Raw genomic sequence first — 26,480 nt, 5'->3', positions numbered from 1 at the left:
TGCTGGTCTTTATGAGAAGAAACAGAGTTCAGGAGTTGGGATGTTATACTGCACCTTTATAAAACTCCAGTTAGACCTCATCTGAAATATTATATTCAGATCTGGTTGCCTAACTACAGGAAGGATGTTGAGGGTTTGGAGAGGGTGCAGAACAAGTTTACCAAGATTCTGACTGGATTACAGTGGCATGTGTACTAAGGAGTTAGGACAACCTTCCTTTGTTTTCTTCAAAGCAACAGTGGCTATGGGGAGATCTGATAGAAGTTTATAAGATTACAAGAGACAGAGAAGAGAAAACAGCCAGTCTCTTTTACCCGAGTTTAAAATATCCAACACCAGAGAATGCTTAAGGTGAGAAGGGAGTAAGTTTAAAGCTGATGTACAGATAGACACATAGAAACATAGAAATTAGGAGCAGGAGTAGGCCCTTCGGCCCTTCGAGCCTGCACCACCATTCAGTATGATCATGGCTGATCGTCCAACTCCTGCTTTCTCTCCATACCCCCGATCCCTTTAGCCACAAGGACCATATCTATGTACAATGTCCTGTGTATGTAAAAAAAACTCAAAATGGTTTTTTTTGGTTTGTTAAGAGTAGGAATGCTTCTTTGTCTGATAAGTGTTTCTCTCACAGTTGTTTTGCTTTATACTTGTTGATATGGTAATTGTATTCATTTGTTAATCAATGGGGAATGTTATTTTGTCTTGTGAGGCTGGGAACTTGGGGGAGGGGGTTTTTCACAGGCTTTTGGTGGAGAGTCGGGAGGAAGACGCCGAGGAAGGTGGACGTGCGCTGCACAGCTCGGAAGACCACCTGGCGTGGTCCTAGGTGCGAAGATGTGGAGAGTCGGGAGGAAGACACTGAGGAAGGTGGAAGTGCGCTGCACTGCTCGGAAGACCACCGGGCGTGGTCCTAGGTGCGAAGACGTGGAGGTCGGAGGCAGCGACGAGGGGTCAGATGGTTGATGGTTGAGCTCCAACGATGTGCACTAAACTGACTGAACTTTGATAGTTGGCATATTTTTGTTTTTTTCCCTTGCATATATATTGTATTGCCTAATACTCCGTTAATTTTAGTAAACTCTTTAAAGTGTATTTCATAACGGTATTGTTGTGGGTTTGTTGCGGTGTGCGGGCGCGAGGCATAAACTCGATTCTCACAGCACCTGCGTGTACGGGAGGTGGGGTTGGTGAGTGGCTGGATCTCCTTTTCCCCAGGGGTCAGCAACCTTTACCACTGAAAGAGCCATTTGGACCCGTTTCCCACAGAAAAGAAAACACTGGGAGCCGCAAAACCCGTTTGACATTTAAAATGAAATAACACTGCATACAACGTTTTTTTTGCCTTTATGCTATGTATAAACAAACTATAATGTGTTGCATTTATGAAATTGATGAACTCCTGCAGAGAAAACGAAATTACATTTCTGCATGCAACAAAAACATTTTGAACTCCGAAAAAAAGACGTTGGGTTGAAGGTTACTTTTAAGTAAAATACTCAATGTCTATTTGACTCCTTCTTGTATTTATGAAAAACGCCAAACTTAAATTTGCCGCCAGCAGCAAACCAAAAATAACGTCAGCCAGCTGTCAACCTGAAAAATAAAAGGACTATTTCACTGAACAATGAAAACATATGAATATACTTAAAATAATAGGCAATTAAAATATTTATCATACTTGGTCAGGTTGACTCACACCTGCCAATGCAGTCGTATTCAGTAGGGATGGATCGATGCTTAGGGGAGTGACTGGGAAGGATAATGTGTTTTTTTCCTCTCTGAACTCACAGAAGCGTTTCCCAAACGATGTTTGCATTGCGATCATTGCAGAATGTAAATACTCCGAATTTATCATGTCGTGACCTTGTTTGAACTCTCTCAAATTGGGGAAGTGAGACAATGTGCCTTTCTGTAAATCTCTGGCAAGCACTGTCAACTTGCGCTCGAATGCCAAAACATCCTCCAACATGTGCAGAGCTGTACCTCCTTTCCCCTGAAGAGCTGTGTTCAACGTGTTCAGGTGCGCTATCATGTCTACCATGAAGTGTAGCTTTTCCAGCCACTCTGGCTGTTCCAGCTCAGGAAAGGTGAGCCCTTTGCTGCACAGGAACGTTTTCACTTCTTCCAGACACGAGACAAAGCGTTTCAGCACCTCCCCTCTGGACAGCCAACGATAAAAACACGTTGTAGCGGTGTGCTACACGCAGTCAGTAAACTGCAGTCAAAGATAGCTTTATTCGAACTAAACAGCCTTGCTTTTAAGCCTCCCTCAACCCGCCCCCCATGGGCGCGGATGCTGCAAAAGACACGTACTCACAAACCCCTGTAGGCTATCTCCCTTAGCCTGAACGCTGGCTAATTGTGAGCCGGTTCGGATGTGTCAGGAAATGGGTCACCACAACGTCTTATTTAGATTGTACAAGATCACCATAATCTTCAAATTTAGAATTACATTTCAAAAACTAACAAACTAACATAAAATACATTTTAATTAAATACTGACCAATTATTTCCCAAAGCAACAGGGAGCCGCAGCACAGAGGTAAAAGAGTCGCATGTGGCTCCGGAGCCGCGGGTTGCCGAACCCCGCCCTAGACATATACCAGCCTGTTGGGCAAGTGTTACATCTAACTTCCTCTTAAATATAGCCAATGAACCGGCCTCAACTGTTTCCTGTGGCAGAGAATTCCACAGATTCACCACTCTCTGTGTGAAGAAGTTTTTCCTCATTTCAGTCCTAAAAGGCTTCCCCTTTATCCTTAAACTGTGACCCCTCGTTCTGGACTTCCCCAACATCGGAAACAATCTTCCTGCATCTAGCCTGTCCAATCACTTTAGAATTTTATACATTTCAATAAGATCCCCCCTCAATCTTCTAAATTCCAGTGAGTATAAGCCTAGTCAACACAGTCTTTCTTCATATGGAAGTCCTGCCATCCCAGGAATCAATCTGGTGAACCTTCTCTGTACTCCTTCTATGGCAAGAATGTCTTTCCTCAGATTAGGGGACCAAAACTGCACGCAATATTCTAGGTGCGGTCTCACCAAGGCCTTGTACAACTGCAGTAGAACCTCCCTGCTCCTGCACTCAAATCAAGTTTCTTTTTACACAGCAGGTGATGGGTGCTAGGAATGGATGGCCTTGGGTGGTGGTGAAGGCAAATACGACAGGGGTGTTCAACATGAGTATGCAGGAAATAGAAGGATAAGATTACTGTGTAGGTAGGAGGGAGTAGTTTGGCTGGGCATTTGATTACTAATTTAATTAGTTTGGCAGAACACTGAGAGCCACAGGGCGTGTTCCTGTGCTCTACTGTCCTATGTTCTATGCTCTATGAATTCTGTTTCACTAAGACTTGAATGTAACGGACAATTATCAAAATCCTTGCCTTCTGTAGGATTTGCTGTCAATAATCATTCATGGGACGAGACCCTAAAATAACAGTTTTCAGACAAAGGTTCAGCTGCATTCACTGACTTCAAAATACTGGTTAAATAAGGTCATACTTCCAGTTTCAAGCACCATTGCTGAATTGGTTAACTTATCCAGTGCACAGCCATAGACCTCATTTTGTTTGGGTTGAAACTTGAAAAAATCCTGCACCTGATCTTTATTTAAAAGATCACAATACAATTTCATTTATTATAAAATAATGATTGTATTTGGTTATAATGCTGTGAATGGCACACTACTCAACTTTTCACAAGCTAGTATGTTTTGATATTACAATTTTACATGCAAGCATAAGCACTTGGAAGTATCCTTTCTACTGAAAACACACATCCTGTAGCTGCTTGCTTCATACTTATTTCAAGTACTATTCTACTTTTTTGTGGGCAATCACAACTTCCTTGCTCCATGCAGTAGTTTCATTTTGAATTAGGGCTTACTTAACCTCATCAGTACTGTCACATTTCTATGATACATAATGTAACCTAGGTCACATAATCTTGCAGTATCTGACCTTGTGATTCCTGGCTACATTCCTACCCTGATCCACATTGGAACCCTGAATTATGTACAGTATGGTCAATGCATTTGGAAGACAGGTTATATGGATTTGCTGGCTGCTGCACAACTGCGGGCATCTTCTGCACGTGGGAACTCCGGTCAAGGCTGCACTTCTGACTTGCCAACAGTTTGGATTATACACCCTCCTGTAACCGAGGACTGACAACCTGCACAGAAGTTACCTTGCTAGCTTTTCAAATCACTCTGCTGATGCTGATCACCTCGTTCAGGAACAGCTACTTTCTTACAACCATCAAGTTCTTGAACCATCCTGCACAACCCTAACTCTGCCTCTGCAATGAAACACTATGGATTTCTTGTACTGCCATGGACTTGTTTCTGATTGTTTTTCTTACCACTAAAGTCTTATTGTTGCAGTCTTTTTTTTTCTCTTTCTATTTTCACTGTCTTTTATAACTTACTATAATTTATACATTTTATTTAGCACTACAATTTAAGCTTATTTCCCTTCTGCATCTCCAATTGGTCAAAATTTCCTCAGTCATTTTGAATTGATATCAACATCTCCTTCACAATTTCCATCAGCGCAGGTGCGTCACAAGACTGTGTGCTTAGCCCCCTGCTCTACTCAGCTTAGGCTGTGACTGTGTGGCTAAGCACAGCATTAATATACTTATGACTACGTGGCTAAGCACAGCTCCAATGTCACATTTCTGTTTGCTGACAACAGCACTGTCGTTGGCTATATCAAAGGTGGTGATGAATCATCATATAGGAGGAAGATAGAAAATCTGGCTGCATGGTGCCACAATAATAACCTCTTGCTCAATGTCAGCAAGCCAAGGATTTGATTATTGACTTCAAGAGGAGATTACCGGAAGTCCATGAACCAGTCCTTATCGGGGGTGGGGGGAATCAGAGGTGGAGAGGGTCAGCAACTTTAAATTCCCTGGTGTTATCACTTCACCGTACCTATCCTGAGCCCAGAACAGAAATATAATTATGAAGAAAACACAGCAACACCTCTACTTCTTTAGAAGCCTGCAAAGATTTGGCATGACTTGACAAACTGCCACAGATGTGTGGTGGAGAGTATTTTGACTGGCTGCATCTCAGCCTGGTATAAAAACACCAATGCCCTTGAATGCTCAAGAATTATATCGATTGATGAACATTGAATAGACTTTTCATTGCCCACATCGCCCAGAATCATTAGGCCAAGGCAAACAAATGAATGGAACCATCAAACAATTGAAGGATCATGAGAAAGGGTGTACCATGTCCTATGGCTCTTCCTGTGATCTAATGTAGCATCAGAGCAGACTAAAACAAGAAAACTAATCTAGGTCCATTCAATGTGGTAACAGGATGTCCTATGTCACTGCACAGTGCCCTAATCTCAGAGAGATATTAATATATACATTATGGCAGACAGTTTAGTTAGCTATTGAGTGAAGTTAACCCAAGCTGTCCAGTCTGCTTCTCAACAGGTTTCTGCCACTTGGAGTGACCCAAAAGGAGGAGGACACATCCCGATTCCTGATGAGTGGGTCTTGAGTAAGAAAGTGCATAAGGAACCACAAGCAGCTCAACGGGAAATCAAGTGTTGTTAATTGCCAACTCAGCTGTGAAAGTACAAGATACATGCCAGCCATTGCAAGTGGGATAAAATGGTACTGGACGATGACAACAAGTGCTGTGGTTAATTGCTAGCAGCTTCATGGCCACCATGCCTACCTTGTTGGGTTACAATAAGCAAATCACTAGCCAGCCAGAAAACTTCAAGCAAGTTGACAACTACTAAACATTATGAAGTTTATTCTAATATTACTTATTGTTGTTATATTTTTGCCAGTTTTCCCTACTCATAATGTGCCAGTGAGATAACTCCTAACGTATACTTGCAAGTATCATATGAATTTAGGCATTCATCCAGGTAATGCTAGAATAGTCATCTGTGCCTTTAAGTGGATATGGCGACGTTATTACGCACGCGCAGGATAGTGGGGAGGCCATTTTGTTTTCTGCTGCAGGAGCTGGTAGGGTGTTGGAATCAAGTTCCCCCCAGAGGTACTGGGCTGGGTGAGGAAAGGTGAGCATTAATTTACAATACCCATGTGAATTCGTCTATGCTTGTTGGCGAATCGAGAATATCAGTAATTTGACATGTTTTACATGTGGATGCTTTAGATTTTCACGAGTAAAGATCTCGACACTGGATAGCGTGGCTTGCGAAGTTCCTCACCAGCCAAGTAGGTCAGGCTTCCTGTAATTTAACTACCAGGCAATATCTTGTAAAGGTTATGCCAAAGTGTACCTTTTGTCTAACTTTATTGTATCATGACTGATTGTGCATGTAACAGCGTAACGTGAATGTTTAGTCTCAGTTTAGGGGTTCAGCACGTGTGTACTAAAGAGTAATAGACATCTTAGATGAAATGTATTCGCTTACATTTTTCGCTGCTGTGTATAAGATACAGGGTTGGGGGGGGAGTCTAATGTTGTCTGTATTGTGTTCCTTCAGAATTGCCACTACCATATCAGTACTGTATTAGTTTTGTGTGGTTTTCTTTGTATTTTTATTCTGCATATGCAATTGGTCGAGACACAAGCGTGTGGATCGAAGGTTAAACAGAGATTGTAACAGCAGGAACAGATTGTAAAGTCATTTGTTTTGTTTTAAGACCCTCTTTCTGGCACTTAAACATCTAAAACAGATAAAAGAAAATCCAAAAAAGCAGTTGTCCTGAGTGTGTACTTTTCCCTGGGCCACACACTTAAAATGATTATGCCCCACACATACTGGATCATTTATGTAAATATAATCAGTGCAATTTAGGGAATATCATATCTGACCCTAATCATGTCTTATCTTGGGATATCTCTATATCCATATATAATGTTCATGACAAAGCAATTAAATCTTTTCATGTGTCACTATAAAAGGCACCTTTTGCTTGAGTTCAAAAGGTACCATTTCAGTCTGGCATAGTTCATGCAATTACACTCTTCATTGGACTAACTGGGATAACAACTCTAGAATTTTCACTAATGATCAGAAAAATATTACAATTCAACAAAGCTCCTGTCAAGTAATAAGAAATAGTCTAAGTTCCTGGAACAGTAGTGTGTCCCACGAAATAATTCAGTCTTCCTCAACCGGAAGCTGTGGATGAATCTAGAATATGCTGAGGGCCATGTCAGTGGCGCTCAGATCTGATGACCAAGTAAAATAGAAGATGTACAGGTATGACCTCTAGAAAGCCAACTCATAACGCAAGTGGCAATTCCCAACCAAATCTGAATCACTGAGGGATGCTCAAGAGGTGTGGCAAGGCTTGAATGCTCTCAGCTGCTACAAAGTGAAGCCTAGTCACATACATAACACAAGGTTTTGCCCAGATGAGCTCAATGCCTTTTATGCTCGCTTTGACTGCCAAAACATAGAGACATCTTTAAGAACTCTCACAGTCCCTGATGACCCCGTGATTTCAATCCCTGAGGCTGACATGAGAAACAAAAAGCATCCAGACCTGACGGGGTACCTGGCCAAGAGCTGAAGACGTGTGCTATTCAACTGGCTGGAATGTTCACTGATATGTTTAACCTCTCACTTGGGCAGTCAAAGATAGCCACCTGCTTCTATCAGCTTTGAGTTATACCAGTGCCTAAGGAGAACACTGAAATCTGCCTCAATGACTATCATCCAGTAGCACTTATGTCCACTGTGACAAAGTGCTTTGAGAGGTCGGTGATGAAGCATATCAGCTCCTGCTTGAAGAGTGATTTGGATCTGTTCCAATTTTCCTACTGTCACAGCAGGTCAATATCAGATTACATTTCATTTGCTCTCCACTCAGCCCTGGAGATGCATATATCAGGATGCTCTTTATCGACTACAGCTCTGCATTCAATACTATCATTCTCTCAAAACTAATCAATAAGCTTCAAGACCTAGACCACAATACCTCCTTGTGCAACAGTGTCCTCAATTACCTCACTTGCAGAACCCCAGTCAGTTCAGATCGGCAATAACACCTTCTCCACAATCTCCATCAGGTGCACAATAAAGCCGTGTGCTTAGTATAAAGCGTGTAGAGCAGGGGGCTAAGTACAGCTCCAATGCCACATTCAAGTTTGCTGATGACACCGGAATTGTAAGCTGAATCCAAGGTGGTGACACAGCAACAACCTCTTACCCAATGTCAACAAAATCAAAGAGCTGATTATTGAATACAGGAAGAGGAAAGTAGAAGTCCTCATCAGGGGATCAGAGGTGGAGAGGGTTAGCAACTTTAAATTCCCCAGCATTATGATTCCAGAGAATCTGTCCTAGTTCCAGCATGTAACTGCTGTAACAAAGGCGGCGCTGTATTGTCTCCACTTTCTTAGAAGCTTATGCAGATTCAGCATTTCATCTAAAATCACAGACTAGTATGGGAACACTAATGGCCTTAAATGGAAAACACTACGAAGAGTAATTACTACAGCCTAGTCCGGGGGTCGGCAACCTGCGGCTCCCGAGCCATTTGTGGCTCTTTCACCTCTGTGCTGCGGCTCCCTGTGGCTTTGGGAAATAATTGGTCAGTATTTAATTAAAATGTATTTTATGTTAGTTTGTTAGCTTTTGAAATGTAATTCTAAATTTGAAGATTATGGTGATCTTGTACAATGTAAGTGTGGCGACACATTTTCTGACACATCCGAAACGGCTCTCAATTAGCCAGCATTCCGGCTAAGGGAGATTGCCTACGGGGGTTTGTGAGTACGTGTCTTTTGCAGCATCTGCGTCCATGGGGGCTGGGTTGAGGGAGGCTTAGAAGCAAGGCTGTTTAGTTCGAATAAAGTTATTCGACTGCAGTTTACTGACTGCGTGAGCACACCGCTGCAACGTGTTTTTATCGCTATTAATATACGTCACCACTGCCAATACCTGACACCCGCCAGTGCGCGATTTCTTTAATTTTTCGATCCAAGGTAAGCCAACTATGGAGAATTCTAAAAACAGAAAAGTGACTGAAGAAAACAGAACGTTTAATGATACGTGGACAGATTCATTTGCTTTCACTGTTGACGAGACTGGTTTACCGGTATGCTTAATATGCAATGAGAAACTAGCAAACAACAAAAAGTCAAATGTCGCAAGGCATTTCCAGAGTAAACACGCAGCCTTTGCTCAAAAATATCCGGATGGAGATGAGAGAAAAAAAGCCGTTTCGGAACTGATGCGGAAGGTTGATCTGAGCAAAAATCATTTCCAGAAATGGATGAAGTCAGGAAAATCAACGACATACGCCAGTTATATTGCCGCTCAGGAAATAGTCAGGCACGGGAAGCAGTTTACAGATGGTGAATATATAAAAGAATCTTTCATTAAGATTTCAGAACATCTATTCACGGACTTTAAAAACAAGAGTGAAATTGTGCAGAAAATCAGGGATATGCCCCTCTCTGCAAAGACTGTCAAAGACAGAACCATAAAAATGGCAGAAGACATCACAAGACAGCAAATTAAAGACATCAATTCAGCTGTGGCCTACTCGATTGCCTGTGACGAGTCTAAAGACAAAGGCGATATTGAACAAATAGCGTTGTTCTGCCGGTATGTAAACTCTGCCGGGCCACAGGAAGAACTGATTGAGTTGATACCTCTAAAAGACCAAACACGGGGGGAGGACATCTGTGAGGCTGTCTTGAATTGTTTAAGAGCCAAAGGAATAAAGACCACCCATCTGGTGTCAGTAGCTACTGATGGGGCTCCGAATATGACGGGAACGCACAAGGGATTTGTGGCTTTACTGCAGAAGTCGCTGGACAGAAAGCTGCTGACTTTTCACTGCATCTTGCACCAAGAGGCACTGTGCGCTCAAACATTTCCTCCGGAATGCACAGAAGTAATGGATGTTGTCATTCAGATTGTCAATAAAATAATGGCAAAAAGTTTAAATCACCGTCAATTCCGTTTGTTACTGGACGAGATGGAAAGCGCATATTCTGATCTCCTGCTGCACAACAAAGTCCGGTGGCTGTCCAAAGGGGAGGTGCTGAAACGCTTTGTCGCGTGTCTGGAAGAAGTGAAAACTTTCCTGGGCAGCAAAGGGCTCAACTTTCCTGAGCTGGAACAGCCAGAGTGGCTGGAAAAGCTACACTTCATGGTAGACATGACAGCGCACCTGAACACGCTGAACACAGCTCTTCAGGGGAAAGGACGCACAGCCCTGCACATGTTGGAGGATGTCTTGGCATTCGAGCGCAAGTTGACAGTGCTTGCCAGAGATTTACAGAAAGGCACTTTGTCTCACTTCCCCAATTTGAGAGAGTTCAAACAAGGTCACGACATGATAATTTCGGAGTATTTACATTCTGCAATCATCGCAATGCAAACATCGTTTGGGAAACGCTTCTGTGAGTTCAGAGAGGAAAAAAACACATTATCCTTCCCGGTCACTCCCTTAAGCATCGATCCTTCCCTACTGAATACGACTGCATTGGCAGGTGTGAGTCAACCTGATCTTGAGATGGAACTGGCCGACATAGCCGACAAAGACATATGGGTGTCCAAGTTTAGACGCTTGACAGCAGACCTTGAAGATGTTGCCCGTCAGAAGGCCGTTCTTGCTCAGAATCACAAATGGAGTGATATTGAAAACCTTCCAAATCCGGACCAGCTTGTGTTTGAAACATGGAATGCTGTGCCCGACATTTATGTAAACATGAAAAAGTATGCGCTTGGAGTCCTGTCGATCTTTGGATCCACATATGTATGTGAGCAGGTGTTCTCCAACATGAACTTTATTAAAAACAAACATCGCGCATGCTTCACAGATGACAGCTTGCGATCCTGTGTAAAGATGAAGGTGACGTCATACAGCCCTGATGTGCAGACGCTGTGCGCTGAGGTCCAGGAGCAGAAATCCCATTAACCAAGTATGATAAATATTTTAATTGCCTATTATTTTATGTATATTCATATTTTTTCATTGTTCAGTGAAATAGTCCTTTTATTTTTCAGGCTGACAGCTGGCTGATGATATTTTTGGTTTGCTGCTGGCGGAAAATTTAAGTTCGGCGTTTTTCATAAATACAAGAAGGACTCAAATAGACATTGAGTATTTTACTTAAAAGTAACTTTCAACCCAACGTCTTTTTTTCGGAGTTCAAAATGTTTTTGTTGCATGCAGAAATGTAATTTCGTTTTCTCTGCAGGAGTTCATCAATTTCATAAATGCAACACATTATAGTTTGTTTATACATAGCATAAAGGCAAAAAAAACGTTGTATGCAGTGTTATTTCATTTTAAATGTCAAACGGGTTTTGCGGCTCCCAGTGTTTTCTTTTCTGTGGGAAACGGGTCCAAGTGGTTCTTTCAGTGGTAAAGGTTGCTGACCCCTGGCCTAGTCCATCACAGGTAAAGCCCTCCCAACACCTGGCACATTTACAAAGAGCACTGTCACAGGAAAGCAACATCTAGAAGTTTTCTGACGACTCTGCCATAGTTGGATGCATCAGCAAGAGAGATAAGGCTGAGTACAGGGCTACAGTGGGAAACTTTGTCACATGGTGCGAGCAGAATCATCGCATAATGTGAAAAACAGTAAGGAGCTGGTGGTGGACCTGAGGAGGGCTAAGGTACCAGTGACCCCTGTTTCCATCCAAGGGGTCAGTGTGGACATGGTGGAGGATTACAAATACCTGGGGATACGAATTGACAATAAACTGGACTGGTCAAACAACACTGAGGCTGTCTACAAGAAGGGTCAGAGCTGTCTCTATTTCCTGAGGAGACTGAGGTCCTTTACCATCTGCCAGATGATGCTGAGGATGTTCTACGAGTCTGTGGTGGCCAGTGCTATCATGTTTGCTGTTGTGTGCTGGGGCAGTAGGCTGAGGGTAGCAGACACCAACAGAATCAACAAACCCATTCGTAAGGTCAGTGATGTTGTGGGGGTGGACTCTCTGATGGTGGTGTCTGAAAAGAGGATGCTGTCCAAATTGCATGCCATCTTGGACAATGTCTCCCATCCACTCCATAAAGTACTGGTTAAGCACAGGAGTACATTCAGCCAGAGACTCATTCCACCGAGATGTAACACTGAGTGTCATAGGAAGTCATTCCTGTCTGTGGCCATCAAACTTTACAACTCCTCCCTCAGAATGTCAGACACCCTGAGCCAATAGGCTGGTCCTGAACTTATTTCCACTTGGCATAATTTACTTATTATTATTTAATTATTTATGGTTTTATATTGCTATATTTCTACACTATTCTTGGTTGGTGCGACTGTAACGAAACCCAATTTCCCTCGGGATCAATAAAGTATGTCTGTCTGTCTGTCATCAAGGACCCTCACCATCCAGGCCATTCTCTCTTTTCACTTCTGCCATCAATTCCCACACCACCAGGTTCAGGGACAGTTATTACCACTCAGCCATCAGACTCCTGAACCAGAGGTCACTCATCTCAGCACTGAAACGATTCCACAATCTATGGCCTCGCTTTTAAGAACACTGCGGCTATATTCTCAATATTTATTGCTTGCTTGCTTGTTCGTTTGTTTGTTTAAGTATTTGCACAGTTTGTTATTTTTTCCACATCAGTTGTTTGTTGTGTGCAGTTTTCCATTTAATCTGTTGTGTTTCTTTCTATACTATGAATATCCACAAGAAAATGAATCTCGGGGTAATATATGGTGACATAAATGTACTTTGATAATAAATTTACTTTGAACATACTCTAAAAGTACTCTCAAGATTTTGTTACCTAAATCAGGAATTCATTGTCTGCGTTGAAAAAAATCTTAGCACTGAAGTTCTCCTTCAGACATCTGTCCCAACTTTGTTTTCCACTAGCATGAACCAGCAACTCTTCGACCTGCAATTTCATTTGAAACCATATTCCAAATTTTTCTTTATATAACATGCTTCAACAAATTTCTTCTCATTCACCTTTTGGTACAAGTTTTTTTCCCTTCTCTTATAACTCAATCTGCTGATGTTAGTGGTCAGTTTTGTGGTTCTAGGCTGAATTGGTTCCAGGACTGAATTGTTTTATAGATTGAAATATAAATCACATGTTTCAGGCCACAAAGAACTCCAGAGTAAATACCAGACCTTTGAAACTTTCTTTGTGATTGCAGTTATAAACATTTGAAATGCAGTCAGTCACAAATTTCTGGCCCAAACTAGTACGACTCTGTGATAAGCTGGCTCCACATCTGAAGGTAACAAGTTACTTTTTGTCACATTATAGCATGATTTGCTGTTCACAACAGTGAAAGACATGATTCTATGCTTTTCTCCTATCTCTTGAAAGCTGAACATAAGAAAATAGAAGAAGAAGACCTGCGTTGCCATTCAAAACAGCTGATCTACTCCACACCTCAAGACCATAAGACCATAAAACATAGGAGCAGAATTTTTTAGGGCATCTGGCCCATCGAGTCTGCTCCACCGTTCAATCGTGGCTGATCCTTTTTTCTATCTCCTTCTCAACCCCAATTCCCAGGCTTCTCCCCATAACCTTTGATGCCATGTCCAACCAAAACCTATCAATCTCTGCCTCCACAGCTGCATGTGGCAACAAGTTCCACAAATTCACCACTCTTTGGCTAAAGAAATTTCTCCACAATTTTGAAAGGGTGCCCCTCTATCCTGAGGCTGTGCCTTCTTGTCCTGGACTCTCCCACCGTAGGAAACATCCTTTCCACATCTACTCTGTCTAGACCTTTCAACATTCAAAAGGTTTCAATGTGATCCCTCCTCATCCTTCTGAATTCCAGCAAATATTGACCCCAAACCACTCCTGGAATCATCCTGGTGAACCTCTTCTGGACCCTCTCCAATGCCAGCACATCTTTCCTAAGATGAGGGGCCCAAAGCTGTTCACAATAATCAAGGTGAGGCCTCACCAGTGCCTTATAAAGCCTCAGCATCACATCCTTGCTCTTGTATTCTAGACTTCCTGAAATGAATGCTAACATGGCATTTGCCTTCCTCACCACTGTCTCAACCTGCTAGTTAACCTTCAGGGTGTTCTGCACAAAGACTCCCAAGTCCTTCTGCATCTCAGATTCCTGGATTTTCTCCCCATTTAGAAAATAGTCCACCAAAATAGAAAACTATTAGAAAATAGTTCTACTACCAAAGAGCATGACCATGCATTTTCCAACTTCGCATTTCATTTGCCACTCTCTTACCTGTTTCCTCAACACTACCTGCCCCTCCACTAATTTTCATCTGATCTGCAAGCTTGGCAACATAGCCATCTATTCCATCGTCTAAACACTGACTCCTGCGGAACACACACTGTTAACTTGGTAAGCAGCCTCATGTGTGACACCTTGTCAAAGGTCTTCTGAACGTCCAAATACACAACATCCACTGCATCCCCTTTTTCTATCCTACTTGTAATCTCCTCAAAGAATTCCAACAGGTTTGTCAGGCAGGATTTTCCCTGAAGCAAAACTATGCTGACTTTGTACTATCTTGTCCTGTGTCACCAAGTACTCCATCACTTCATCCTTAACAATTGACTCTAACAACTTCCCAACCACTGAGGTCAGGCTAACTGGTCTATAAGTTCCTTTCTGCTGCCTTCCATCTTTCCCCTTGTATGCCAGCTCCCCATATCCTTCGGTACCTTAATCTTCTAAAAATATCCAACACATGTTTCAACAGATGTTTCAATACATAGAATAACCAAATTCTGTATACCCTAGGAATCTAACATTAAAATAGAAATGCTAAATAATTTACCAGGTTGATCAGCAGGAAATTGCTTTAGATCAGGAAATTGCTTTAGATCAATGACATAATTAACTAATAGTTAACTATGTACAAAGGCACAGAAGGAGGTTAAATGAAAGTAAAACTCTAGGGTAAATGGGAAAAGAGAAGTTATTCCAACAGTTGCTTCCAGAAAGGTTGGGGAGCTGTAATTACAATTGGAACTTCTTATTTTGAAGGCTGTAAAAAAAATGAAATGTTATTTCTCTAGTTTCAATGAAAGCCAGGGATAGAGGTCAGAATATGTATGGGGCAGGTAATCATAATGTTGAGTGAACTAGAATGAATGGAAATGTTCCAAAAAGCAATCATCTAATCTGTGTTGGTCTTCCCAAGGTGAAATAGAATGGATTGTGAAAAGTTAATGCAGTAAGCTATCTTGATGAGAGTGCAAGAACAAGTCCTCCCCAGGTGACAACAGAATTCCATTCTTGTGAAGTTTGTAACCCAAAAGCTGAAATGTGAAGGAGTTCCTACACAGCAGAAAATGATGGAGCCCACAACAGCCAGCAAATCCTCCATGCCAGCTTTCCAAATGCTAAATCATTTGTATGGGCTGTACACAAGTTGGCGTTCATAAGTTAGTGAGGACCTGCACATTGAAGTTCATCTAACAAAGTGCTCAGGACAATGAAAAGGAGATAAATGGCAGGTATCACATCCTCTTCAATGTCACAGGAAGGGACCAATGTGTCACTTCAAGAATGATATTTTCTAAGTGTTGAAAGAGCTGTGGTGGGTTAGTAGAGGAGATGTGCTTGTTGTCAGCATTAGAATCGAAATTAGAATCAGATTTATTATTATGACGTGTGATTTACTATTTTGCAGTACCAGTATAGTGCATAGACATAAATAGCTCTAAATTACAAAATACAAATGTCAAAAAGGAGGGAATAATGAGGTAGTGTTCATGGATTCCTGGCCATTCAGAAATCTGATGGTGGTTTATTGAATAGGTAGTCTAGTGGGGTGGGAGATGAAGTAAGGGGTAGCTATCATGTTCTGGAAATTGGTGGAATGGACGAGCAAAAATTAGGACAACACATAGTTGGAAGACCTTTTAGCTATGGAAGAGGTGAATCTTCACGTGAGGAAATAGAAAAATACACCAAAATCACTCTTATTAAATGAGAATGTTAAATTTTATTATGTTTGATCAGGACCCTTTGTGGTGAAGTCATTAACATCAATCTCATTTTATATGACCAGTCCTAAGATAAGCTCTGGAGTGTGGTCACCATAGATGAACAATTTCCTGTTGGCAATGAAGATTAATTTCACTCTTGTGGGAAGTTTGTTGGAGGCAAGTTGCAACATAACAGCAAGAAAGATTAAGAAAAGTTTGGGATATTGATGCAGCTTTATGTAACATGTGATAATGGTTCTGTGGTACATTTATTATCACAGCTTCTGTGCCAGAATGGAACAAGGTTACCTTAGAGACAAATTTCTGTAGGCAACAGAACTTGGGGTGGATATTTTTCAGTCCTCCACAAATGATGGAGCTGAAGACTTTGGTGAAGATGTAAAAGGCCGGAGTAGCTTTTGCTGCTCCTTCAATTTGCTTTTATTGGTGCTAATGTTGAGGGTGAAGGAGATAATTCCAATAATGAACTAAAGTCAAATGACTAGCTTTCAAAAACCACAAGCTTTAGTGACTGGCATGAACCCAGTTAATGGACAGTTTTTCTTTGGATTCCCACTGACTTTAGTTTCACTAACATGAATGTTAAAGTAGAAGACAAACAACCTAGCATCACCCCAGGTGCCATGTTCAACTTATTGTCCCACTAATTTCTCTGGTAGCATCACGATTTACTTTAAGTATCGCATTGTCATTAAATCCTCACTATGCTGTATGCTGAATGCTTTCAGTCTGCAGAAGCGACCTACAAAATATAAAGGATATTCCATATTGAAATCTACTTTGCCTTTAAGAGATCTGCCATTTACTTTTGCTAATCTATTCCTTCTCAAGCCTTTTAAATACAAGCTTGAACAACAGAATTATTTATTGATTTAGTCATTAAAGTGTGTTTAATGTACATAATGTTTCACAAATAAAAGACTCAATCCTTCTGCATTCTGAGCATTTATGATATAGGATATAGAATAGTACAGCACATTACAGGCCCTTCAGCCCACAATATTGTGCTGACCCTCAAACACTGCCTCACATATAACCCCCCACCTTAAATTCCTCCATTTACCTGTCTAGTAGTCTTTTAAACTTCACTAGTGTGTCTGCCTCCACCACTGAATGAGGCAGTGCATTCCACGCACCAACCACTCTCTGAGGAAAAACCTTCCTCTAATATCCCCCTTGAACTTCCCTCCCCTTAAGAGGATGTGATACACATCCTCTTTCTTTTTGCCATTCTACCCAAAGTGCAAATAAAAAGCAAAGTTGGTATCAATTGAAGAGAGACCACTTACTTTACTAAACCAACATAACTGGCAGAAAAATGGCACAGATAAGCCACTTAATGAAATGTCATCCGACTAGTGGATATTTATATTTTTTCCTTTGCAACCTTCCTTGCTCATTGGTACCTAAAGTTGACAACAATGAAGAAAGTGAAAAATCTAAACACAAAAGTGTCTGGAGATTGTATTGGCAGAGCACGTTAATAACAAAGCATTTAAATTATTTTTACCTGTGCCAGAGAGTTGTACTTCCGAAATAACCATATCACAAGAAGCATAAAGAGGCTAAGTAAAAACAACACAATTATTAGAATATATTCTCCTTTGCATCACAACAATTCACAAATCTTATCCAGCATGCAGCTAAATGGTACAGATTATAAAGGTCCTTGGTTTAGTACCTGTGACTGTGAGATCTCAAGAGCTACAAAAGTGGTTACTTTAAGTGACTCAGTGTCCTTGACCTAGGCACAGAATGTCTAAGAACGCAGCAAGCTGCATCAACAATGTAAATGGTCTTTTTTTTCCCTTCTCAAAACTTTCCGGCTCATAGAAATTTGTCTCCATCTTATACCTGTTTCAGAATAGTCAAAGAGTCACACAACAGAGAAACAAATCCTTAGGCGAAGCACAACCATGTCGACCTTTCTGCCCATCGACACTATCCCCTTTTCCCACATTAGATCGGTATCACTCTCTGTCTTGATTAAAGTACCTGTCTAATTATCTCCAAAGTGTAGCGAGTGTACTTCGTTCCACAACCTCCTCTGCAACAAATTTCAGCTTTCATCACTCTCTGGGTAAAAAACTCTCCTCTTAAATCTCCTTTCAGGCTGCTTCCTCTCCTCACTTCAAACCTGTGCTTTTTTTTTTATATACCCCTTCCAGATAAAAAATTTTGACTATCTATCTTATTTATACCTCTCATACATATTCTATACTTTTATTAGGTCACCCTTAGCCACCTGTGCTCCAGGAAAACAAGCCCAGCTAACCAATTTCTCCTCACAACTTAAGTCTCCAAACTGTGCAGTATCTTGTGTATCTCCTCTGCTCTACCTTCAGATAGCTACATCCTTTCTATGCTGTTGTGTAGGAAGGATGTGGTTGTGCTATAGATAGAGCAGAGGACACTCCAGACAGAAATACTCGAATATAGTCTAACATGCATTTTGTAACCCTTTCACATTCAAGGTTCAAAGTACATTTATTATCAATGTATGTATACAGCCCTGAGATTCATCTTCCCCAAAGACAGCTGCAAAACAAAAGAAACTATGGAACCTATTCAAATAAAAACATCAAAACCCCCCACAAAAAAAAGAATAGCGTATGTAACATGCTGTAATGGCTTCTCTGTAATGTTTCACTACTAAGGCTAATGAAATGGCTTCGCTGTTATGTTCACTGCTGAGGAAATGGTTTCTCTGTGGCAGCAATGTTTGGGTTATGGCTGGAGATAAGAGGACTGTGGTATGCATGCTAGCCAATCTGGATTTTGTTGCCCTGTCTTCTGAATCTGGAAGGCTTTTGCTGGGGAAAGATGAGGAAAGAAGACACGAATGGAAAAATTTGGTAGACTGCCGGATGGGGTGGACTCAGAGCGAGGGTCTGAAGGGCAGAGATGATCAGAGGAGGTCAATGGTGAACGATTGACTTATCAGTGAGCTCCAACTTTGCGCAACAGACTTTTTAATAAGATTGGGCCCTTTTTTTCTTATATTTCATTTCTCTACCAACCATATAGACAAAGTAAGAATTATAAAGCTTAATCATTTAATCGCGTAATGAGTACTGTTTGTTATTTTGTGGTACTGATTTGTAACAGGGGACACATCACACAGCATCCACCCAAACGAGATTTCTTAAGTTTGGCTGGGCCAGGGGTTATCAACCCCTATATTAAGTCACTAGCTGAAGTGAGAGTTACACGTAAATGGCAAAAAAAAACAAGCAAAAACTACAGAATATTAAACACAAAATTAAGAGTCCAGGTAGATTCAGTTCAGTTCAATTTAGCGCTATGTTGTTCGTTATCTGCAAGCCGCTCCAATCAAAATCGCACCAAATAGCAACAAAAGGAGCAACCAGAAACACATCATTCCGTGAACTACAGAGTCCAATCCACATTGATTAAACCTTGCCCAAGACCAAGAACTCCAGCAACATCCTCCAACAGCACTGAGGGATAGAGAGACCATGCAAACACTTTGAGAGCAGCGAGGAAGAGAAAGACAGACCATCACACACAGACACCTTCCTCTGGCAGCAGCAAGCAAGAGGGTGGTAGATGGCGCTGAATTGCCGCTCGCCTTCCACACTCGCCTCAATGATTTCAATCTTCCCTGATGTTTTAATTGGCAAGATCAGCAAGTAATGTCATCGATCGTGGGCTATCCGCAACCAAGACTGCGTGCTTTGCTTGAACCACAGCAAAGTGCCAGATTGCTCAATTGGCTCAAAAACACACAACAAAAAAAGTACAAATGTTTGTAGATCATGGCCTCCAATAGTAGCAGAACCACATTTGAAAGAAAAAGACAAAAAAGAAATGAAATAAGTATTTTCGTGAACTGTCTGGAAGATGTCGCCCTTGGTCGTGTTATTCTCTGGCGCCATCTTATTCCGAAAGAACATAACATCCCAACGTCTGTATTCTATGCCCCAATCCTTGAAGGCAAGCATACCATATGTCTTCTTTGTTACCCTATCTACCCATATTGCCGCTTTTACAGAACTGTGGACTTGAAACTCAAGATCCCTTTGTTCATTCTTAGTGCCCTACCATTTACTGTATATACCTTAACCCTATATGACTTCCAAAAACGCATCAATTACCTCCCACTTGCTGGGACTAATTTCCATTTATCCATTGTCCGCCATCTGATCTGTACCCTTAAACAACTGGACTGGTTTTTCACAAGTGTCCCAATTTCCATGCCATTTGCAAATTTACTAATTATTCCTCCTACATTCACATCCAATATATATAGCTCAAATAATAAGGGTACCAGCACCAATCCCTGCGGCACACACTGACTGCAGATTTCTAATCAGAAAGGCAACTTTTCAACTCCATCATCTACATCCTAACAAGAAGCATAGCTTAGATCCAAATAGCCAGCACATGCTGTACCCCAAAGTACCTTAACCTTACCATCCTCATTGGGTGATCAGAGGTGGAGAGGGTCAGCAACTTTAATTTCCACAGTGTTACCATCTATTTATTTACTTTGAGAAATGCAACACAGATGTAAAGGGGGTTTCTTTTTTTTCTTTGTTACTGTTGGGAAAGGGTTTCCTTTTGTTAACTAGCAGGAATGCTAATTTACTGATAACGAGAATGGTATTCCTTTGTAAACCAAATGGGGATTAATGTTCTTTCTTCTGAGTCTGTAAGCTTTTGTTGACGGGCTTTTGGGCAGATCGGCGCGAGGGGGTCGAGAGAGAGGACGCAATGCTCTAAGCTGGACAAGGATCGGACCCCAAAGGGGGGTCCGAGGCCGGGAGATTCTCCGGGGGGGGGGGATGAAGCTAGATGTGCTTGGTTGACCACTCGGAGGGTCCTGAGCTGTTTGGAGAGTCGAGAAGTTCGGAGGGTCCTGAGCTGCGAGTCGAGGAGTTCGGAGGGGATCGAATGGTGGCCAGAACACTTCAGAAATTGAGCTCCAACGGCTGTGCACGAAGTGGTTTGGACTTTGATAAGTTTGGCGCCTTTTCTTTAATTTTCTCTTCATATATACTGTATCGTTATTAATCACTTAGTTATAGTAACCTTTATAAATTGTACTCATTTAATCGCATATGGTGTACTGTCTGTTTTTGGGCGAGGCGGGGACATCACACAGCATCCACACCAGCTGATTACCCAGTTTGGCGGGGCCGAAGGCTGCTCCCCCTAGACGAGAACAAGCTGAGCGAGCCTGAGGCGACTCAGGGAGTTACACAGAAAAAACCCTTCGACTCATTGAGTCAATGCCAAACCATTTCAACTGCCTGCTCCCAACAACCTGTACCAGGACCACAGCTCTCCATATCCCTACTATCCATGTACCTATCTGAACATATGTTAAACATTGAAATCAAGCTTGCATGAATTTACCCTATCTATACCCATCAAGATTTTGTAAAACTCTACCAAATCTCCTCTCAATCTTTTACATCCTAAAGAATGCAATCCTAACCTATTCAACCTTTCCTTGAAAGTCAGGTCCTCAAAACTTGGCAACATCCTTGTAAATTTTCTCAGCATCTTTCCTGTAGGTAGGTGACCCAAACTGCACAGAATAACTCCAAATTGCGCCTTACCACTGTCTTATACAACTTCAACACAACATCCCATCGCAATACATTGATTAATGAAGGCAAATGTGCCAAAAGCTTTCTTTACAACCCTATCAACCCGTGACGCCACTTTCAACGAATTATGTACCTGTCTTCACAGATCCCTTGTTCTACCACACTCCTCAGTGCCCTACCGTTCACTGTGTAAGACCTACCCTGGTTGGCTCGACTGATGTGTAAAATTTCACGCTTGCCTGCATTAAATTCCATCTGCTATTTTCCAGCCCATTTCTCCAGTTGATTTCAGAGGATCTGTCCTGGGTCCAGAATGCAAGTCCAATTACAAAGAAAGCACAGCAGCAACTTTACTTCCTGAGCAGTCTGCAGTTTGGCATGATATCTAAAACTCTGACAAACTTCCATATAGATGTGTGATGGAGAGTATATTGACTGGCTGCATCACATCCTGGTAAAGAAAAACCAATGCCTTTGAATGGAAAATCCTACAAAAGGATGTGAATATAGGCCAGTTCATCATGGATAAAGCCCTCCCCACCACTGAGCACATCCATACAGAGCGTTGTTGCAGGAAAGCAGCATCCATCATCAGGGGCCCTTACCACCCAGGTCATGCTCTCTTCTCACTGCTGCCATCAGGAAGAAGGTACAGGAGTCTCAGGACTCACACCACCAGGTTCAGGAACAGTTATTACACCTCAGCCATCATGCTCGTGAACCAAAGGGGATAACTTCACTTGTCCCAGCGATGAAATGTTTCCACAATCCATTGAACTTTCAAGTACTTTTCATCTCAGGTTCTTGATATTTATTGTTATTTCTTTCTTTTTGCATTTGCACAGTTTGTTGTCTTTTGTACATTGGCTGTCCACCCTGTCAGTGTGGTCTTTCATTCTATTATGGCTATTGGATTTATTAGGTATGCCCAAAAGAAAATGAATCTCAGGGTTGTATATGGTGACATATATATATTTTGATAATAAATTTACTTTGAAGTTTGAACTTAACCTTCTTGGCCATATGGTACTTTGTCAAATGCCTTAATAAAGTCCTATGCCTTCATCAATCTTAATGACCTCCTCAAAAAACTCACATTAGTGAGACAGGGGATTCCATGCAAGCTGTAATCTTAACCAATGGATCTGTAAGAGAATGAATGGCTCTACAAAAGACCTATTGCTGTAGAAACAGATAGATGCCCAACTAAAAGCAACTAACTCACTGCTAACCAGGGATCCATACACAGGATCCTTCTGAGTGAATTGCCAAGCTATCCACTCAATAAAGTTACTTCAAGGGGTCCAGTTTCCTCTTAATCATCTCCTATTAATATTAGGGTTTTGGTTTTCTGCAAGCACAATTGAGTCACACATATACAACATAAATGTCAAAATATAACAAGAGAATTTTGATTAATCAGAGATTATGAAATGAAACAAAACTTACCATCCAATGAGAGAGAAAGCAGCAGAAGCCCGCTTCACTGCAATGATGATGACCTGCAGATAGTAGGAATTTTATTAAGTTTTTTTCATCAATTTAACTTTTGGCATCCAAGTGTGCTATGCAGTAGGCAATTCAATTTTAAGCTTTTATTTTTTTCAAAATTTCAAAATGCAAAACTGGGCTGAGAAGTGGCAGATGGAGTTCAACCGAGATAAGTGTGAAGTGGTTCATTTTGGTAGGTCAAATATGATGCCGGAATATAGTATTAATGGTAAGACTCTTGGCAGTGTGGAGGATCAGAGGGATCTTGGGGTCTGAGTCCATAGGAGTCTCAAAGCAGCTACGCAGGTTGATTCTGTGGTTAAGAAGGCGTATGGTGTATTGGCCTTCATCAATCGTGGAATTGAATTTAAGAGATGAAGGGTAATGTTGCAGCTACGTAGGACCCTGGTCAGACCCCACTTGGAGTACTGTGCTCAGTTCTGGTCGCCTAACTACAGGAAGAATGTGGAAGCCATACAAAGGGTGCCGAGGAGATTTACAAGGATGTTACCTGGATTGGTGAGCATGCCTTATGAGAATAGGTTGAGTGAACTCTGCCTTTTCTCCTTGGAGCAACAGAGGATGTGAGGTGACCTTGATAGAGGTGTGTATGTTGATGACAGGCATTGATCGTGTGGATAGTCAGAGGCTTTTTCCCAGGGCTGAAATGATTGCCACAAGAGGACAGAGGTTTAAGGTGCTGGGGAGTAGGTACAGAGGAGATGTCAGGGTAAGTTTTTTTACTCAGAGAGTGGTGAATGCATGGAATGGGCTGCCGGCAACGGTGGTGGAGGCGGATACGATAGGGTCTTTTATGAGACTTTTGGATAGGTTCATGGAGCTTAGAAAAATAGAGGGCTAAGTGTAAGCCTAGTAATTTCTAAGCTAGGGACATTTTCGGCACAACTTTGTGGGCCGAAAGGCCTGTATTGTGCTGTAGGTTTTCTATATTTCTATAGGTGTGTGGTGGAGAGTATACTGACTGGTTGTCTCATGGCCTGGTATGGAAACACCAAAGCCCCTGAATGGAAATGCTCAAAAGATAGTGGATACAGGCCATTCCACCACAGGAAAAGCCCTCCCCACTATTGAGCACTTCCACAAGGAAGTGAAATGCATTATGCATCGTCAAGGACCCCCACCATCCAGGCCATCTTCACTTTTTGCTGCTGCCACGAGAAAGGAGGTGCAGGAACCTCAGGTTCCACACAACCAGGAACAGTTATTTCTCACTTTTAAGGATTCTACAACTCATCTTCTCTATATTTATTGCTTATTTATTTATTATTATTTTCTTTTTCTTTTTGTATTTGCAGAGTTTGTTCTCTTTTCCACATTGGTTGTTTGTCAATCTTTGTTTATAAGTAATTTTTTTTATTGGCTTGAACTTGAACTTATTGTACTTGAAAGTATTGAACTTTGCGGTATGTAGGTATGAAAATTAAATTTTCAAAAATAAAATCAGATCTGTTATAAAATCCAAGTACAGAAATTACTGTACTCATTTGTGAAAAGAGATAACTATGATAAGAGAAGTGTGCTGATATGCACAAGTTCTGAAACAACCGAACAAGTTATTCAAGGGCAATTATAGATAGATTTCAAATGTTGGCTTTGCCATAACTGTTGAACTTCAAAAACAAATCTCATCAAATTAGAAACAAGTCACTTTCACTCAGTGATACCCATTAGCATGAAATTCCCCAGTCAAAGCAGTCGCAACAGAAGACAAAAAGGTTCCAGATGCAAAAAAAAGACTGTGTCTCATATTACAGTTACTCAGCAGACTTTTGTTTACACTTTTGAGAAGCATGGACTTAGAGATTTTTAATTAATATTAATAATAAACTCAGGGAAAAGATTAAGTTCATACTGACAATTTTTTTTTCGAATTAGATAGATTAAAAGGACTAGGGAATGCTTAAAAGTCACGCCATGACTGAAACGGTGATAGGTAAAGAATAGCAGATTATCGGTCAAGTTGTCAGTAATTGCTAATCCACTAGAGCCCACTACAGCAGAGACTTCAAAAGGACATGGACCAACTGAATGAGCAGGTGAATACATGGTGACAGAACATAATGTGAAAAAATGTGAGCTCAAGCAGATAACAGGAATGTAGAGTATTTGCAACATAAAGAGAGATTGGGCAGCATTTGCATTCGGGCTCTCACGACCAGACTATTTAACAGTTTCTTCCCCCCAAGCTATCAGACTCCTCAGTACCCGAAGCCTGGACTGAACACCTTGCCCTACTGTCCTGTTTATTATTTATTGTCTTGCCTGCACTGTTTTTATGCACTTTATGTAGTCCTGTGTAGGTCTGTAGTCTAGTGTAGCTTTCTCTGTGTTGTTTTTTTTAATTACATAGTTCAGTCTAGTTTTTGTACTGTGTCATGTAACACCATGGTCCTGAAAAACGTTGTCTCATTTTTACTATGCACCGTACCAGCAGTTATGGTCGAAATGACAATAAGACTTGACTTGACTTGAAATAGGATTTTGCATACCAGTGTGCAAATGCAGCAAGAAAGAGGATGTGAATACAAGAATAAGTATGCAATGGGTTTCAATCCTCAGTGGGATCAGAAGTGCAGCTTCAAGTTCCCGGGTGTCAAGATCTCTGAGGGTTTAACCTGGTCCCAACATATTGATGTAGTCATAAAGAAGGCAAGACAGCAGCTATACTTCATTAAGAGTTTGAAGCGATTTGGCATGTCAACAAATACATTCAAAAACTTTTATAGTTGTACCGTGGAGAGCATTCTGACAGGCTGCGTCATTGTCTGGTATGGAGGGGCTACTGCACAGGACTGAAAGAAACTGAAGAAGCCTGTAATCTAGTCAGCTCCATCTTTGGCACAAGTCTACAAAGTTACCCAGGACATCTTTAGGGAGCGGTGTCTCAGAAAGGCAGCGTCCATTATGAAGGACTTCCAGCACCCAGGGCATGCCCTTTTCTCACTGTTACCATCAGGTAGGAGATACAGAAGCCTGAAGGCACACACTCAGCGATTCAGGAACAGCTTCTTCCCCTCTGCCATCCGATTCCTAAATGGACATTGAAGCTTTGGACACTACCTCACTTTTTTAAATATATAGTATTTCTGTTTCTGCAATTTTTTTTAAATAATCTATTCAATATACGTAATTGACTTACTTGTTTATTTATCATTACGTTTTATTTTATTATTTTTTCTCTCTCTGCTAGATTATGTATTGCATCGAATTGCTGCTGCTAAGTTAACAAATTTCATGTCATATGCCGGTGATAATAAACCTGATTCTGAATCATTGAGACCATATTTGAAGTATGATGTACAACTACAATCACCATAGTTTAAATATTTGCCAATGAGGATATGTTATGACGAGTCATTATGCTGGCACCAGGGAGTGGCACATACAAAAAGAGACTGAATAGACAAAGACTGTACTAGAAAGCAGGAGAGGCTTCATTATTGCATTCATTCAAATCAGGGATTCCAGGCATTATGGGAA

General features: G+C 41.3%; 1 protein-coding gene across 2 annotated transcripts in view; it reads right to left on the bottom strand.

The window, feature by feature from the left end:
- Nucleotides 1-26,480, bottom strand: part of si:dkey-100n23.5 — a 190,542-nt gene that overhangs the window by 162,238 nt on the left and 1,824 nt on the right. For both annotated transcript variants that reach the window (XM_059968245.1, XM_059968244.1), the window contains exons 2-3: nt 22,938-22,990; nt 17,420-17,474 (exon numbers count right to left, since the gene is read on the bottom strand). In XM_059968245.1, the coding sequence (XP_059824228.1) occupies nt 17,420-17,474; nt 22,938-22,990 (108 nt within the window). The remainder of the gene's footprint in view (nt 1-17,419; nt 17,475-22,937; nt 22,991-26,480) is intronic.

This window comes from Hypanus sabinus, chromosome 4 (genome assembly GCF_030144855.1).
Source record: "Hypanus sabinus isolate sHypSab1 chromosome 4, sHypSab1.hap1, whole genome shotgun sequence".
NCBI classification, from domain to species: domain Eukaryota; kingdom Metazoa; phylum Chordata; class Chondrichthyes; order Myliobatiformes; family Dasyatidae; genus Hypanus; species Hypanus sabinus.
This window is presented reverse-complemented; position numbering and strand designations above follow the sequence as displayed.